General features: G+C 34.1%; 1 protein-coding gene across 3 annotated transcripts in view; it reads right to left on the reverse strand.

Annotated features, from left to right (window-relative positions):
* Nucleotides 1-17,708, reverse strand: part of NOVA1 (NOVA alternative splicing regulator 1) — a 151,732-nt gene extending 134,024 nt beyond the window's left edge. For 2 of the 3 annotated variants that reach the window (XM_045841279.1, XM_045841278.1), the window contains exons 1-2: nucleotides 17,253-17,708; nucleotides 15,380-15,523 (exon numbers count right to left, since the gene is read on the reverse strand). In XM_045841279.1, the coding sequence (XP_045697235.1) occupies nucleotides 15,380-15,523; nucleotides 17,253-17,388 (280 nt within the window). In that variant the 5' untranslated portion in view covers nucleotides 17,389-17,708. Of the gene's footprint in view, nucleotides 1-15,379; nucleotides 15,524-17,252 lie in introns of those variants that run through there. The other variant, XM_045841280.1, reaches the window with a different exon arrangement.
* Between the last annotated feature and the right edge of the window lie 714 nt (nucleotides 17,709-18,422).

The following is an 18,422-nucleotide window of genomic DNA, read 5'->3' on the forward strand; positions in this document are numbered from 1 at the left end:
ATCAACTTTCAATATTAATGTCATTTCAACAGACTTCAAACACTCTCATAATCCACAGGTTCTACATCTCCAAAATAAATCCATTACTCTAAAGATTATGCCTGCAATATTTAATCATTCTGAAATTAAATGACCTTTAGCAAAGTTTCTCACTTTTTTCCCTATAGCACCTAGTATTCTTACATATTCAAAGCTGCAACATTGTAAACATAAAATTGAATTTGCTCTATACAATGACAGATATTCACTCAGATTTTATATCTTCCACAAACAGCCCCAGAATCAGTACAATCTTAATTACACATATTATCCTTAAGGGCACATTCACACAAAACAAAATCATATATACCACTGTTCTTGCTATGAGATGAATCTTAAATACTTAATACATAAATAATACTTACTTTAATATGTAAGGCATCTGAATTTAGCATTAAGTTTATACATTAATTATAACAAAATTAGACATATCATAAAAAATTTTACCATAATGGCAATCAAAATATTTCTGCAATGACTCTTGGAAAATATGAATACTTGTTAAGGAACAGCACGCAATACACTACAACCCCTAAAAGATACTCTTAGTAAAAATACACCATTAAATTTTCTTGGATCATGGGAGCAGCAGGAACATGAATTAAAATGGTCAAGGCCTTCATGGAGCAATTACAAAAAAATTAAGCTAAAAAGGGCTGAAAAAACAAGTTTTGCAAATCATCACTTATATTATTAAACATCTAGCTTTATCATTTAATACAAAATGGCTTTCTTTTTGACTAAAATGGAAAGGATTTCCAGAAGTCTTCACATCTTGAAAAAGATCCTAAAAGCAAGTATTAAACATTCTATATTCCACCTGATTTATTCTTATTAAAGCGTTGATGAATATTTTTAATGTTTTACATTTGCATGTATAAGAATGAAGGAGGGAGTAATGAGTTATGTTAATTTTTGAGAATCTTAATACAAATAAGCTTATATGCCTGCCTATATGAGATTATAATACACTTCAATATTATTAATTCATGTCCCTAGTTTTCATCTCAACTACATGGGTAAAAAACAAAAAAAGCAAAGCTCTGCCTATCTTCAAAGGTATTGCAGAGCACATTTTTAGGCCATGTAAGTAAAAATATCTACACAACTGAGACTGGAAAGACACCTTAGAGTAATAACAATATCACTTGTAATTATCTACTAAAATATATTCTATATAAAAAAGCATTTAGAAAGTCTAAAAGGATATATACCTGATTACTTAACTTATCTTAAATGATTGGGTGAGGAGAGGTTGGGTTTAACTTTCTTTGCATAACCTGCATTTTTGTAGTAATTAGCTGTGAGAAAAAATTTTTTTCCTACAACCATCATCAGTACATTGTATTGTGTGTTTACCACCCCAAGTCAACTTTTCATCCATCACCACACCCCTGGCAATCAAAGTTTTCTATGGTGCCTAACTTTTTTTCTTTTTGTTTTCTTGTTTTCAATCTCTTCACCCCAACTCCAGCCAGCCCCTCCTTCCACAATGGCTGTCAGCCTGCTCCTATCTATGAGTCTGTCTCTATTTTGCTTGTTCATTCATTTTGTTCATTAGATTCCACTTAAGAGTGAAATCATATGGTGCTTGTCTTTTTGACTATAGCAGCTTTCCACTGTAAAAGTACTAATATTAGTAATACAGTACATTAAACATGCCATTTGAGATATATGCCCTCCTAAATTGTCACATATGGCGTATCTAGCTTATTATCAGTTTGTGTTTTTATATCTACAGTCAGTATGGTTTTTAAACATAATATATCATTACATGTAAAAATGTGAAAAAGTTTTGAAAGGAACAAATTTTTCATAAACAGAATAGGTAAACACTTCAGAAGAATAAAACTAAAATATCACTATAAAGAAAATGTGGCTAGAAATCTTCAGTTGAGAAGATGTATAAACAAAAAATAGAACAGCATTTTAAAGGAAGAGTTCATAAAAGTCGCTAAATTTAAACAAATGTTACTTTGAAAAACTTCACAAACCCAAAATTTCTTCAAAATATTTCTCAAAGAGAACTGTATTGGGTCTGCAGTCGTCTTACCTATATTATCTGTTCCTTTAAGAAGTCACGTTCTCTTACGTGCGCAATCCAAAGAACAAAATAAACAAACAAAATTGAAACAGACTTACAGACACAGAAAGCTTACTGGTGGTTCCCAAAGTAGAGGGGGATTGGGAGACTGAGTGAAAGAGGTGAAGGGATTAAGAAGTACAAGTTGATAGTTTATTAAAATAGTCACAAGGATGTAAAGTACAACATACGGAATATAGTCAATAATATTGTGATAAATATGTATGAAGCAAGGTGAGTACTGGAAATATGGGAGGACCACTTTGCAAAGTATAGATTGTCTAACAACTATTCTGTACACCTGAAACTAATACAAAATAACATTGAATGTAAAGTATAATTGAAAAGTTAAAAAAACAAATAACAAGTCATGAAATCACACCATGATATGTTTATCAACCGAGGCAGTAGGGCCTTGGCTATGTGGCTCAGTTGGCTGGGTGTCATCCAGCAAAGTGAAAGGGCTCTTGTTTGATTCCCCGTCAGGTCACATGCCTGGGTTGTACATTGGCTGGGCCCACACAGGGCATGTAAGAAAGGCAACTGATCAATGTTTCTCTCTCACATCAATGTTTCTCTACCTTTCTTTCTCACTTTCTCCCCTCTCTCTAAAAATAAAGAAAACCTTTTTAAAAAATTAAAGCAATTAAAACTTTGCTTATGCTTCAAGTTATACAACTGGTATTACTGAATTATGAACACTTAAAAATTACAAAGTGAATACTTTTATTTCAAATCCCCATCTGGCATTAATGTCAATTTGGCTGTTCATTGTTTTAATGTTTCTCTACACAACTAGCCAATAGTTTCATAAATCTGTATATGATGCTAGATTTTTAATCTCATTTTCTAAATGGAAAAAAAGTACCATATTTTCAAAGTATTTTTTAAACTCATCTGAATTTGATAGTGTGTTAAGAATGATTCTTATATGCACTATCAATCAATAATGGGGAATCCTGCTGAATCACAATAATCAACTGAAATTCAAAACAATATAATTATGCAACAGAGAATCTATCAGTGATGAATAAGTTTCAATTTTCATTTTTATAAATATAATGCATATCAATGTCTCTACCACATAATAAAACTTTAGTGTTTGAAAGGCACCAAATTCACACATGAAGAAAAGTATATGTTATGCAAATCACTAATTTTCATCAAACCAAAAATGAATCTATCTGTTCACATGCCTGGAGAGCTAGACTGGCTTACATATTCATATCATGTAAGAAATGAGAAAAACCTTATCAGATATATTATTCTAAACAGCTATGAATCAGAAGTAAACTAAAACTAAAAGAAACCATGAAGTCATTAACTTTAAAGGCACCTGCAAACAACAGGATATGTAAAAGTGAACAAAGGTCAAAACAGATTTTTTATCTCCAGAGCTTCTGAGATTACAACAAAACATTTTATACTGACATTTGTCCTTCCTAGGTCCCCATACCTTTTTATTCTACACTTGGCACATATCTTTCTTAATAAAGACAACACCTTTCATATTTCTTTTTTAAGATTTAATTTATTTATTTTTAGAGAGAGGAGAAGGAAGGGCAAAAGAGCAGGAGAGCAACTTCACTTTGTGAGAGACACATGACTGGTTAACTGCCACCTACCTGCACACCCCCAACCAAGGACCTGGCCCACAACCCAGCCACGTGCTCTGACTGAGAATCGAACCCACAACCTTTCAGTTCGCAGACTGGTGCTCAATCCACTGAGCCACACCAGCCAGGGTGGCTGTCATATTTCTTAACATCTTTTTCTAAATTCCTAGTTGCCTCACCTTTTCCTTAATCTTTTCTTCTTTAAGCAAATTAGTCTTCTCTTTAATTCTACTTATACTTCCTTCGCAGAAAGCCAGACTCTTCAATCTACAACTCAACTCTATTTTTAGATAACATAGGTCAATCCTTCCTCCAAACTACAAGTGTCACTATGTATAAGTACATATATTTTAATTATAGTACCACTGTCAGTCATTTTATAGATACACAGTATACTTTTTCTTTAAAATAATTGTCGTTAATGAGCATCTCTAAACTAAATATTTTTCAAACTTTTTCCTTTTACATTTTAATACAGTCTCTCTTACCTGCACAAATATCTACAGTATCTCCCTATACTCACTCTCCCCCCCACAGCAATACCGACTTTTTATCCCAGTAACACCAAACTAATTTTGGATCCCTGGATATAAAAGGAATTTTTCATATACCTCCATGATCACACACTTAGGGTCCCTGCTTCAAATGACCACTCTTATCCACGAGGCAAATTAAAATTCAACATTCAAACCCTGTCAACTTTCTTTGAAGTCTTCTTTGAAGTCTACCGTCATCTCTCAAGATCCCACCACTGAAAGAAGTAGTTTCAACTTATAGACATAATTCTATCATTTACAAGTATCAAATTTTATTATAATTAGGGCTCATCTTTATTATTTCTTTTTGCTCCCTTGTTTGAGAGAAAGATATTCAGAGTGTTTTACATCTAGTTCTAACCACAAAGGGAGCACGTAACCATTCACAAAGATGGTCACGGTATAAGGGAAGGGCAGGGGAAGCCACTAGGTAAGGAAACACTAAGTTTTTTTAACACACTATTCTCTACAAGTTTTTAAAAAAAATAAATTAGAATTTATAAAGATGTAGGGGACAAAACATGAGACTTAAACAGATTTATCTATTAAATCTTGGATAGTTCACTGATTTATTTTTTTCCCCTTGGGCCTCAATCAGAAGGACTTGGGCCCCTTAGGAGGGGCACGAGGGGTGGGGAAGCCACTGCCTTATTAAAGCAAAAATCAAACTATGTGCTTATTAATATAAGAAAAACACCAGTATTTCATGTATTTCTCTAAGTTTTAACTGTTTAAAAAGTATTAAAAAGACTTTGAGGAAGTCCAAATTCAGTAACTTTAAGTTCAATTTTTAGGTTCAAATAAAGTTAACACATACTAACACTATGATATTCAAGCTAGTCAAATTCTGAGCAAATAAATTCCACTCTACTGTATAGCTGGTATACTTTTTCCCTTAGTAAATGAGAAATGTACTTGTTCAGCTTCTAAAAGTCATAACAGTTATACATGTTAACTTCCCAAGTACAGGTGAAGAAGAAGTTATTATAATATATTAAATAATGCAACTTTAATTTTGTGATCAATAATCTTTGAGTTTCAAGGTATCAAGAAAAGTCATCAGTAGACTCTGTTCCTTACCGCACAAGTACCCATGTGGCATCAAATAAACTATGTGATATATTATAAAATGTTCTAATACAAGTATACTTAATTACTTTATTAAAAAATAAATATTAAGTAAACTCTTGTTCCTTAAGACAGAACATTTTAAAAGTGACCTTCATTTTGGAGTACTCTCCATAGCACTGGCTTTTCAGTTTTTTTTCACACAGGACAACATCTAAATATGAAGTAAAATTATCCTAACGTATTCCACTTTTCTTCCTTGATACTTGACCTATGCTTGTCCTAACACTGCTACATGGCTACTTCTTGTTTGTTTGCATTTTTTAACTCATTAGTTCACTTACCCAAAATATAGATTTTACACACACACACACACACACACACACCATCAAAGGAAACTAGAAATATGAAAAAATAATATGGATTATCTTCTACATCCATTGTATTGATATCACATGAGCCCTTCACAGAAGATGCCTCAAATTGGTCATTCATTCATCCTTAAATATATTCATTTATATTTCAAGCTCTACCTATGTTCAAAGCACTGAGCTGGACATTGAAAACACAGCAGCAGGCATGAAGGATGACATAAATTCCTTCACATCAATGGAGCTTAACTCAATTTTTCTCTGATGTACACACAGGGTTAGTAAAGACTATCACAAAAGATTTTTTTGTTTTCATTTAAAACTGTGAAGGAAAACCATCTTCAAAATCACATCAAGTATGTTTATAATCATGCTGAAAGTAGTCCTTAAATCTGTAAAGCAATGGAAACCTCATAATTCAAATTAACTAAGAAGTGGACCAATTTAATGAAATGCATAGACAGAAAAAAAAACAGTGATGTATTTAAATGACTAATTATTTATATATCTTCACTCTTACTTAGATTGCTTTATAATTAGCCTCATGTTTACTTTTATTCATAATATTTTCTTCTTTTAAAACCAGCTGCCATGAATACCCAACCACATATGTAATACTAAGAAAAATTTTATAAAGTCATAAAATCCTTAAAAACAAAGTATGACTTAGAAAGTTTATATGTTTTTAAATAAAGAAATAAAAATGTTAAGCTAAGAAACAATGGAAAACAAGCAAAAAAAATCTTTGCACATGAAAAAAAGTTACAATGCTACAAAAATCAAATCATCCTGAAAATATTGTTTTCATTTTTAAACAGTACAACTTTGGAAAAAAAGAAAATAACCAGGCTTTATTGCAGACAATATAATTTACATCTTTTTAAAAAATGTGTCGTAATAATAAAAAGAATTGTCTTTAGACTTTAGTGTAGCAAAACAACAAAATTATTGTAAAATAACTATGGTGTTTTCAACTCAGTTTTAAGAAAAGGGAGTGAGCATATTCATTTTAAAAATAGGAGGGAAAATCCTGGCTGGCGTAGCTCAGTGGATTGAGCGCAGGCTGGGAACCAAAGTGTCCCAGGTTCGATTCCCAGCCAGGGTACATTCCTGGGTTGCAGGCCAGAACCCCCAGCAACCACACATTGATGTTTCTCTCTCTCTCTCTCCCCCTCTCCCTCTCTCTCTCTCTCTCCCTCCCTTCCCTCTCTAAAAATAAATAAATAAAATCTTTAAAAAAATAGGAGAGAAAAGTAATGAAGATATAGTTCCTCAGAATCATATCCAAAAAAGAATAATAAAGAAGTGTAGGACAAAACAAAAAAAGAATGAAGTACCTACTATGATAGTTCCAAAAATTCAGAAAACATTTAAAAGTTACAGGACAATTATTGGCATACATCACATCTCTTGCTATCTTGGTTTTCCCAACTGTTAAGTGAATATTGTAGAACAGATCATATCTATGCTCCATTCCTTCCATCTACTTCCACAATTCCATGATCTTCCTATCCCTTTGAAAGGAAAGCTTCTTCAAGCTTCTTCACTATTCCTAAGTGGCCTCATTTAGTCTTTGACAGATATGCCATAGATGATGAAAATTTTAAAACAAAACTCAAGGAAACAGTAACAATAAAATCACAACTTTCATTAGTAAAGCAAAACATTCCCATATTCCTTTACAAAGAGAAGATGCTTTGTAATAATTCTAAGTCACAATGACCCAAGAGCTGCCTACATCTGGGCTCCTAAAAGCATCCAAAAAATACACATAATCATTAACAAGAGAAAGGATTCTGGACAGGCTTCACACTGAAAACTAAAACTAGGTTTGTTAGTTTTTTAAAAAGTACTTTCATGACTATTTTTAAAAAGACATAAATTAGTATTAGAAAAATTAAAACAAGTTATACAAAGATTAAGACTAAGTTTGTGAATCAACAGTCTCCAACTAAGAGCTCACTTGCTTCCAACAGTAACTCCTTCAAAAACAAGTATTTCAAAAACAGACATAACCAAAATTGAAGTGCTACAGTTTTTAAAATATTTAACAACATAAAACAAAAACACATACCATTCCCTACTGTTTTGTGTTAATGAAATGTACTACCTCATTCCTTCTGTTCTGTGCTTCCCCTAAATACTAGATCTAAAAATAGAGTCACTGTCCAATGTAATTCCTAGAACAGCAAATTATTAATGATTTAAATGAAGGCAACTTTCTTTTTTTCAGGGTAAGAATGACTTTTTAAAAAACTGAATCAACTGAGAGTCCGCATTTAAAAGATCCCGGATGGAATGCAGAATTTCAAATGTTATTTAACTACTAAGTTAATTCTGGGAAAATTTATACTGCAAAAGAATTATGGGGCTTTCAATATATAACTGTTCTTAAAAGTCTTTAAAATAGAAGGAAAAGTTATTCCTCAAAACTTCAAAAAGTATGCTCAGTTGCACAAGGAAAGTAAGAAACATTACAATCTAAAATTTAAAAATTACTGAGTTCTGAATAAAATTCACTGGAAATTACAAATATTCTGAACATCAGTAAGACAAACAGGTCTTAAAATTTTAAAAAATGTTAATTTTATTATCAATTATTAAATAAATTTAGTTTAAGAATGGTAAAAAATGTTCTATTTTCCACACCAAATAATCTTACCTGAATCATTTTGCTGTTAAAAAACTCAAGATACTGATTTCATTTTTCATCTGGTCCTGTCAACGATGCTATGACAGGCCCTGCAGGAAGCAGCAAAAGATCAATGATGGAGTGCAAATATTATGTGTTTTCATGATCAAGTTTTATCATGGAAAAGGATATCCATATAGTGGTTTGAAACTTAGCAAATATTCAAAAGTACCTCAAAAGGTTTGTCAGTGTACATAATATCCTGTCTTTTTTTATTTGTAGTTTTAAAATGTTTATTCTTAATATATTCTTTTTCAAAAATTTTAAAATGATAGTACAGTATATATGTTAAATTTTAAAGAATAACTTTTATACTGATGAGAACTGATTAAGAAAGTAATAGTCCACGATGTCAAAAATAAAAAATATTGATTGAAAAAAATCAACATGTTTCAATGTGTGGAAATGATTCTCTTGATGCCTAGATAATTATTTTAATCAAATTTTCCATAATTATCATAATTACCAACTACTCACAATATGATCAAAATAAAATTTAATACACTTTTCTTACAAACAGTAGCTTCAGAATCAGTTATTGGCAATACTAGTAAAAATTCCTTAAGAAAAAGTATGTAAGTAACCAAAAAAATCTGTACAAATCCTGAAACTTAATTACCCTTGGGTAACTGGCAAGTTACATTCAATGAATCCCAAAAAGTTCAACTTAGTGAAACTAATGGTAAGTTAAAACTATAAAACTGCTTTATAAAGACCCCAAATGGTATTTTTAAATTCTGAATTATTTTAAAAGAGGATGGTACCTTATAAGATCTAATTGCCATTTTTACTTTAGGAACTGTTCTCCATTCAAGGGTCAATTAATAAATAGGACAATAATCAGATACCTACATTAATTGGGAATACTACTAGAACACACAAGAAGTTTCTATATATGTCATAGAAGCATACTGTAAATCATATCTCAAACAGATTAAGAGGCTTAAAATATAAATAAATGACAGACTAATTTTTATAGAGTTAGTATTTAATTAATCAAATTTTAATTTACTTATAATAAAATATGGTAAAGAATCATTTCAACAGCACTCTTATATTGCATTGAAACATCCTAAAAATATTTTTAACATGATATACTTGTCTTATTTGTTTGAACACTTCAAAACACTCAGCAAAGTTTGCTTGTCAAGGCCCCTAACATGCTAAAATGATGCCACTTAATTTTACATGGTTATTTGTCCAATACAAATAAATCGACAAATGTTAATTTAAGATGATAAAACTGAAAGAACTACAATGTACTTCCAACTTCTGTTCCCTCATAATTTGAAAAAAACACTTGTGGAATAGGAAAATCTACATTCTACTGACCTAAAATTATTTTATTTATATTTCTATACCTAAAAGCCCTCTATCTTCCTTTATGTGGATTCTATCAGATTTATAGAAATTATTTTAGTTTCAAATATTTGCATATCAAAAAATGAAAAAGCTGATGACATACCTTTAAATAGGATGAAAAAAAATGAAACTTTCACCAATCTGAGCATCAGAAAGTATTTACTGAAAAGTACTACTTTTTTTCTTGCAGATTGCATTTTGTACCATGACACTTCAGTCTCTGAGGGTCAGGTTAATTAAGCTACAGAGCAGCTGCAGTGCAATGTGAGACACACACTGCTGCAGTTCCCACCAGTCCAGTCCAATTACCTGTAGTATTCCAGCACTGGACAAGTGACAACCAACCTCTTCTCTCTAGTCACTTTCTCCCACTGGTCTACTGATAAATGTTAGAACAAACTAACCTCTTTTTGGAAAAGTCTGCAAAGCTGAATGCACCTGCTGCAGGCTGCAATGATGAGTCCCAGAGAGATGTTTGTCAGTCAGATCTCTGCAGATGTTGTTTAACTTTATGCTAGAGCTGTATCCAAAGATGGAAATGAGATGGCAATCAAGCACATATCTCCCACCCTTATTCCCCCAATTTTATTTTGAAAACCTGCACTTGCGCATAAAACGTAGCTGCACTAAACTGGAAACAACTAAGACTAAACACTATGGTACAAAAATAATGTTTATTAAGTGCTGAATTTTAGTTAACAACCGGCATAACACTGTTCAATAAATGTTATTTGTCATTTAAGAGTTTAAAAATATTAATTTCCTTAAACCAGGGCAAAACAAAACAAAGCAAGAGAACTATAATATAGCCAAGTTTTTAAATGATGGTTTGTTGTTCGGGCTTTTAGTGACACCACATACTCCTTACATTTCCCAAGACACAGATCATTATTCCTCCTTGTATATTATAGGAAACAACTTGAATACATAAATACTGAACTATTCCACCAATTGTGTTCACTATTTTTAAGCTTCCTGAAATACTCTGGGGGTGACATTTACAAGACAATGTTACTATACGCATTGTACTCCCTTAGAATGTCACAAAATTTAAATTAGCTATTTTTCCAAAATCTAGAAGACTTCAAATACCAGGTTTTAAAGGATATTTTGCTATATAATTCATGAGAACCCTGACACTATAAATTAATGTTTCATAACTTACTAAATGGATGACAGAAGATACATCAGAATGAAATAAAATAAATAGCTAAGATTTTTAAAGATAATTCAATCTTTCCAAAAATCCCATGACACAAAACATTTATTTATGAGTTCCATATAAACATTATTGTTTCAGAAACTACAAGTTTAATATAGATTATGCTATGCCAAAAAAATTCCTTCATATGTTAAGATTTCCTGTTGCTTAAAATGAGAAAGAACTAAAACTGCTGCAAATTTTCAGAGAGGCATCAATGTCTAAGTGAGATTATGGTTCTTCTTTCAACTGAAGATACAAAGAGATAAAATATAAAGTAACCCAGAACAATAAGTAGTATGACAAATATAAATATTAAAACATTAAGATTTAAAGAAAAACATGTTATTACCTATAAGCAACTCTTTATCATACTGAAATGAAAGGTATAGCACATTGTAATAATAAATATACTATGAAACTGAATAATATTGGAAATTACACTACTTGATTTTCTACTTGTTACAGTTCTACTTATCTACTAATTTGGGCTTAAAATATATACCAATAAATTTCTAAGGTGCTTAGAATCTAAGATCAAAGAGTATAGACTATAACTTTTAGAAGATATAGTAAAAGTAGTCACATTATACTGTCAAAATCATAATACTCTTCCTTCAGCATTGTAAATAAAAGAAGTCATCTATTTTAAACTGCATTAACTCCTCTGATTTCCAAAAACAAAGATCATTCTCATTCCTAAAGGTTAAATTGGCCACTGAATTTTCCCCATGTCAAAATTAAGGCAGTCTAGCATAGCTCCTTCACTAAAATAAAAATTCACTTACATTCTTTTTCATAATTTATAAAAATTTAACATACAAATGGTTTATGTTTTTTAAAGCACCACTTAAGTTGGACAGCAATAAAATTATAATATAATAAATTTAGAAATAATAAGTTCAAATTTTAATTAAGGAATATGAAAGAAAACAATACATATTAAATGTGATCCAATTTTTGAACCACAAATATACAGTGTAAGTACACACAAACATAGGCCAAGATTATAGAGAAAGATTCCTGTTTGATTGATATAATGAATACATCCAGTGTCATATAATAGAATAAAAAAATAGGTACACTATGAAATGCTCTAAAACCCAACACAGACAAAAATATTTATTTTATACATCTTTTACTATTCTCAATCAGTAAGTTTTTCCAATTACCTATCCGAACCATTCATTAGGTCATCTTAATAAATAAAATTCAATTTATTGACAAAAACTAAATACATCTTCAATACCAACTAAAAGAACACTATCACCATTCTGCAAATGATTACAGTAATGTAGTCCCCAAAATAAGAAAGCTGTTTTTTATTACAAGGTGACAAATTTAAGTAACTTAATTATAAAATTATATATAAATATATCAAGTTAGGTTGCTTTAATCAAAAATAAAAGATATATCCATAAACCACCAGTAATAATTAACATTCTGCAAAATTTGGATTTCTCAAAATAGGTAAATGAATACACAGCACAGCAAGTAGTAAACCTATTTGTAGGTCTTTTTTTACTGATTACAGTAACTGAAAAATGCACTTTACAGTCTTCATCATACAAGTCCCCAAATTATTTTATTTAATATATGGCATGCTGAAGAATACAATGCAATATACAATATTACAAATTTTAAATTTAATTAATGTGTAAAAAATGGTTTCTTCATTTCAATCACAAACATAAAAAATATTACTCAGAAAGGCAAGATTACTTAAGACATTTTAAAGATACAACCTAAGCAAAAAACCAAAAATGATAAATATGAGAATATATTGACTATACTAAATGCAATGCACATACCATTTGCATTAAAATTTATGAAAATATCCCCAGAATGTGTCTGTATTCTATGTGTGTGTGTGTATACATATATATATGTATCTTGAAGAAAGTTTTTGTCAAATACTGCGGTATTTTACCTAAGCCTTTTGAAAACAGTTACATTCTGTTTCAAAACTTAGGCAATTTGAGAAAATCCATTAGGTCACGACCATAGTACACTTTCCCCAAATACACTATCTCGCCAAATGAGAAACAGAAAAATGTTTCGTGAAATAAACATCACGCATATTCATTCCAATAGAATACACAGAGTCATAAATACATACATAAAACACGCAAATATGGGCTTCTGAATTATTGCATAATCCTATAAGAAATTCTTTATAAGTTGGCATAAATAGCAGCTTTAAAATTTAGTTTATCTGAGATGAGCGAAGTAAGTGTGCCTTAAGTGTACTTGCATATATAAGTAAAAAAAGTTGAAAGGTGTTGAGAAGTTGTTATGTAGAATAGCAGGACCTTAAGTAATGCCACAGACTTGTGATCAAGTGTGAACAGGAAAACTATTAAAATTAAAATATAATAGAGAGATGCATCTGTCCGAACAGGTAATAACCTAGTGAAAATTTTATTAAAATACAAATTGTTCAGAATTATTAAAGCTTCTTTTAACTTATAATCTTTAGTTTATCCTTAAAATTGATTCCAGAGTGTGTGATTGGTTTCCACCTGTTACAGGCAGAGTATAAGCCTTCTTTTATTCAGACATTTCAACTCACATTTGATCGGGTTACGTCACCACACACACAAATTTTATTCAACGCATTCCAGTTTTCCTTTTTTTTAACGAATATTCTAGTTCTATACAAATAACATGAGTCAGAACTATAAATAATATAACAAATTTCAATGTAAAATGAACAAATAAACCACTAAGTGGACCAAAAACAAAAGATCTAATTCTTGGTGTATCCCTTCCAAACCACTGAAAATAAACTATATTCATATGAAAAGGCATTTAATTTACTATTTGGAATACCCATGGTAAACACCAATTTTCTAAAATATCCCTGAACATCTGATACTACCTCATGTATAATGCAAAAAAAGCTATTTCATTTTCGCCTACTGAAAGTGAATTTCATTTATCACTGCAGTCTTTTCCTAGAACTAACACGTTATTAATTTTTCAATCAAGCTCTTTTGAGCGCTTTTATTTGTACTATGGGTTTTCACAATCCCACAATGATTTTTCCATCATCATACATCTTTTAAATGTGCACATATGAATATGTTAGCAAACTTTCTTAATACATAAGGAAAGTTTCAGAGACAAGGAAAGCCATCTACAAAACTACATTCATAGGAAACAAACTTTTGAAATAAAAGTCATATCTAACAATTACATTTTAATTTAATAAATTTGTTTACCAAATGTAACTACACACAATTTACATAACTAAATGATAGTTTCAACCATTCTAAAACCTTCTTATCCAGCATAATGGTCCATTTTCTACCAACAAGTGATTGGCTCTGAAAAAGAAATCCTCCAAATGTTCTGCTTGCATTCATGCCAGATGTCTTTGCTGTATTAAAGAACTCTTACTGAATTAGACCACTAAAAGCAAATCAGCTTTTCTTTTCTACCAGGAAAAAAAAAATAAGCAGTATCGGTTCCCCTCAGCACTGAGTAAATACTTTTTTATAACTATAAAGATAAGATTTTTTAAAATTGCAGAAGCTACATCTAGGTTTAAGCAAATCAGTTAACACTTTATCTAGGCGATACACTATTCCCTTATGGAGTTTTTCCAATTAAACTTAAAAGCCATATATTGAGTAGCAAAATTATTACTTTAAGAAAAAGAAGGAAGATGAGCACGTAGAACTGTGTAACACCTGAAATTTAAAAAGCACACTGAAAAGTACCAAAAAAATTATACCACCTAGGAAACTTGCCATATTCTAATGAGTTACAGTACCAAACAACTGTTAACGTATTTTAATTAAATACATCTCTTAAGAACACAGATTCTGAAGCATTATTTTACTCCTGACATAATATATTTTTATCACAATTACATTAAAAACACAATATTTAAAAAATCTGAAGAGGCAGTACTTGTCCTCTTTCCTTCACTCCAGGGCCAACAAACAAAGCAATGAAGCAGAAAGAGGTACATAATGGATTTAGAAGTAAATGGTCCATTCTTTAAGAAGGCTTCCTACCCACTCTTCTGAATTCACTCTAGACTAATTGTCATTACAATGATGTCTGAAAACTTCAGAAGAAACCTATTTCCTGATGCCAGCTGTCAAGACTTCTATCTTTAAATTTCAGTTTTTTTCCCCAATTAGAAAGTATTTAGCAATACCCAGAAGATTCATCTCCCAATTGGTTTAAATCACAGACACAGTATATTATAGAAAAAAGACATGCTCAACAAAGGAAATAGTCTTTAAGAATTTCCACAAACATTCTAGTACAGCAACTACATAAATAAAATTAAGTTCACACTATTAAGAATTTCTTTCAATACAGCACACAACACACGAAGAGCTTCTTTTTCTTTCCTTGGGGGTTTATCAAAAAATCTCTTCACCATTGCACCTACCTGGGTAAAAATCTTTGGACTTAGACAGCTTGATGGTGGCTCCTGTTTCTTTTTGCAACTGAACAATTGTCTGTCCTCCCTTCCCAATTATAGATCCAGCAGCATAACTAGGTATGAGAACCTTTAGAAAATATTGGCCGTCTTCTGAAAAATGCAAAGAAATATACTTTGTTAACATGATAATTTAAACTTTGTATCCCCTCTCCACCCTCAAGAGAGAAAAACAGCAGTTAAAAACACTGGGCACATAGCTGCAGGAAATATGGGGTTACATTTTTTAAAAGAACAAAAATAAGCCAATTACACTGAAAAATAAATTTGTACAAATGTTTCCCATTTTGTAGGATTTATATTTTCAAACTTGGAATTAAAATAAACATGTTCTATTATTTTGCAGCACTGTAGGAACTGATGACTAAATTCCAGTTGTTATTCCAAACATGGAAGTCTTCCAATGCTATCTGTGGTTACTATGGTAAAACAAAATGAACCGACTGTTTAACGAAACTTCAGAGATTTATAAAACGACAGACCTTCTCTTAACATACTGCAAAATAAGTAAACGGACTGTAAATGGTGATGAACTATATTTGTTTGACATTAGCAAACATGTAAGGACTACAATTAGCCATTGCCTGTATCCTACTTAAAGTATGCAAAACAATCATTCTCCCACCAAATAAACCACCCAAACTGTAGGGTGTATTCCAAGCCTTCAACAACTGCCAGGAAATAACTCAAAGTGATTCGGACTGGCAAATCTAACTAATCCTGGTGTATTTCTTTAGTACTTCTTAGTCTACCATGATCTCCTGTAAGCTCATTAATTAAAAGACCTTAAGAAGAATTCTGCCAATACTAAAAAGCTTAAGAGTCATTTATATCAAATACACTTAAAAGTGACCGAACAGATAATGTTCCTTCTCCAAAATAACTACAATATTTAAAACGGAGAGGGGATACATGAACCGAGAAAGAGTGAAATGAAAGGTTTTAGAAAATAGAGCCAACTCCATAAACTTTAATTTCCGTCACTGATCACGTCTTAAATAGGAAACACCCCGGTAAATCTAGCTTCCTTAAGTGAATGAACATTCCAAATCTTGCAGGTGTGTCATTCGCAAGACCCCCATCCGTCTCTAATGTACATGCTGTAGATAAATTCACCTCTGCCTCGATGCATTGGGTGCATTGTTAGGAAGACTCCAGTGCAAATGAAGAAGCAATACCGGTCCCGTTATAACTCATCTTCCCAGGAAGCGCAGGATGTTAACTAACAAGTCACAGTACCAGACACCCCCACCCTCCTATGCACACCGCTGAAGACAAATCAATGAGATATTTGCACCGACAATGTAAGTGCGGTAACAGCATGCACTCATCAAGATTTTGCGTACTACTTGTGGCCCAAAGCAAGGGGACAGAGAGAGAAAAAAACTCTCAGGTGCCCCAATCCTTTGCTTTCCGCTACCCAAGTGCCATTTATTTATTTATTTTATCAGAAGGTTAAATGCAGGGAGCATCTTCAGTCGGCCATCACCTCACTCAGGGGTCATTCTCCTCCTTCTTAACGGACCCCTTGCCACGTCTCGGATATTTAAATGGTCAGCCTTTTCGACCGATTAAATGGAAATATAGGTCTATTCCGAAAAACCGGTCGCCATTTTGATGAATGATAAACACAGAAATGAAAATGTGTCCGGGACAGCGAGGTGCGGGGCAGGTGCAGGGGAGGGGGCGCGGGAGCCGCCGGTTCGGGCTGGAGGTGTCCGGGCCGCGGGAGGGAAGGGAGGGCGGCGGGAAGGAGGGAGGGAGGGAGGCAGGGGCGGGCGGCGGGGGATGGGGCCAGCGGGGAGGTGGAAGCGATACCCACCGCCCGTATTGGTCCTCTTGGTGCTGCCGGCTTCAGGGGGGGCTTCCAGCGGCCTTTTCCGCGAGTCCGGCGGGTCCAGGTCTATGGGAACCCCAGTATGGGTCCCGTTCTGCTGGATGGGAGCTGCCGCCATCATGTTTGCAGTTCCTGCCGCTGCTACGGGGAGAAGGTTCTCCCTTTTGTTTTGGCTTTTTTTTTTTTTTTTTGCGTTTGGGATTTCTTAAGGTTTTTTTTTAATCGGATCAATAGAAATCTCTTTAAGAAAAAAAGCTATGTTGCTGGTTTGTTCTCACTGGGGAGGGGGCAGGGCTGAGGAGCAGCTGCAGTGCAGTGTCAGAAAGGAGACAGGGGAATGGAGGGGGTGTGAGAGACGGAGGGTGAAAGAAGGAGAAGAAAGGAGAGAGGGGGAGAGAGTGGAGAAGAGAGAGGGGCGAGTGAATGAGCGGGAGGAGGGGAGTGGGGAGGACGGGCAGAGGGAGTGGGAGAGCGCGAGGGCTGGCGGGGCGCGGGAAGAGGGAAGAAGCCGAGGAGGAGGGGAGAGTAAGGGAAAGAGTGAATGAGCAGGAGGAGGGGAAGGAGGTGGATGCGGAGAGGAGCGGGCGGCGGAGGAGGGCAGGAGCCGGGATGGAGCGCGGCGGTGGCCGCGCTAGCGCTGCGCTCGCTCCCGCTGCTGGAGCTGCCGCCGCTGCCGCTGGAGCGGTTCTGCCGTTGCCTGGGCTGCTCGGCGCTGCTGCTGCTGCTGCTGCTGCTGGGTCTCACTCATTATTTCTCCCGCTTGTGGGGGGGGCGGGGGGGCTGACGGGGAGGGAGGGGGATGGCTGCGAGGGGAGGGTAGTGAGGGGTTGAGTTCGTAGACTCCCACACACTTCGCGCTCGGGTCCTTGCCTCTCAGCAGCGCGCCACCGCTGCCTCCCAGCGCCGAAACCTCAGCCAGCGACGGGGAGGAGGAGCGGGGGTTGGAGAGCCTGGGGCCTGGGGGCGTGCGAGTGTGTCCGCGCTCGAGGGCCGAGCGCGTGCGCGGGGGCGCGCGCTGGAGCCTTGTGGCGGGGGCGGGGGCTAGGGCGCTCCCTTGGGAAGGGTGGGGGTGAAAGGTTGCGGGTCCCCGGCAACACGGCTCAGGCAAACGTAAGCGGCTTGTCGCAGAAACCAAGGGGTCCAAGAAACGCGCTA

Source organism: Phyllostomus hastatus, unplaced genomic scaffold (genome assembly GCF_019186645.2).
Source record: "Phyllostomus hastatus isolate PE091 unplaced genomic scaffold, TTU_PhHast_1.1 phas_contig_348, whole genome shotgun sequence".
NCBI lineage: Eukaryota > Metazoa > Chordata > Mammalia > Chiroptera > Phyllostomidae > Phyllostomus > Phyllostomus hastatus.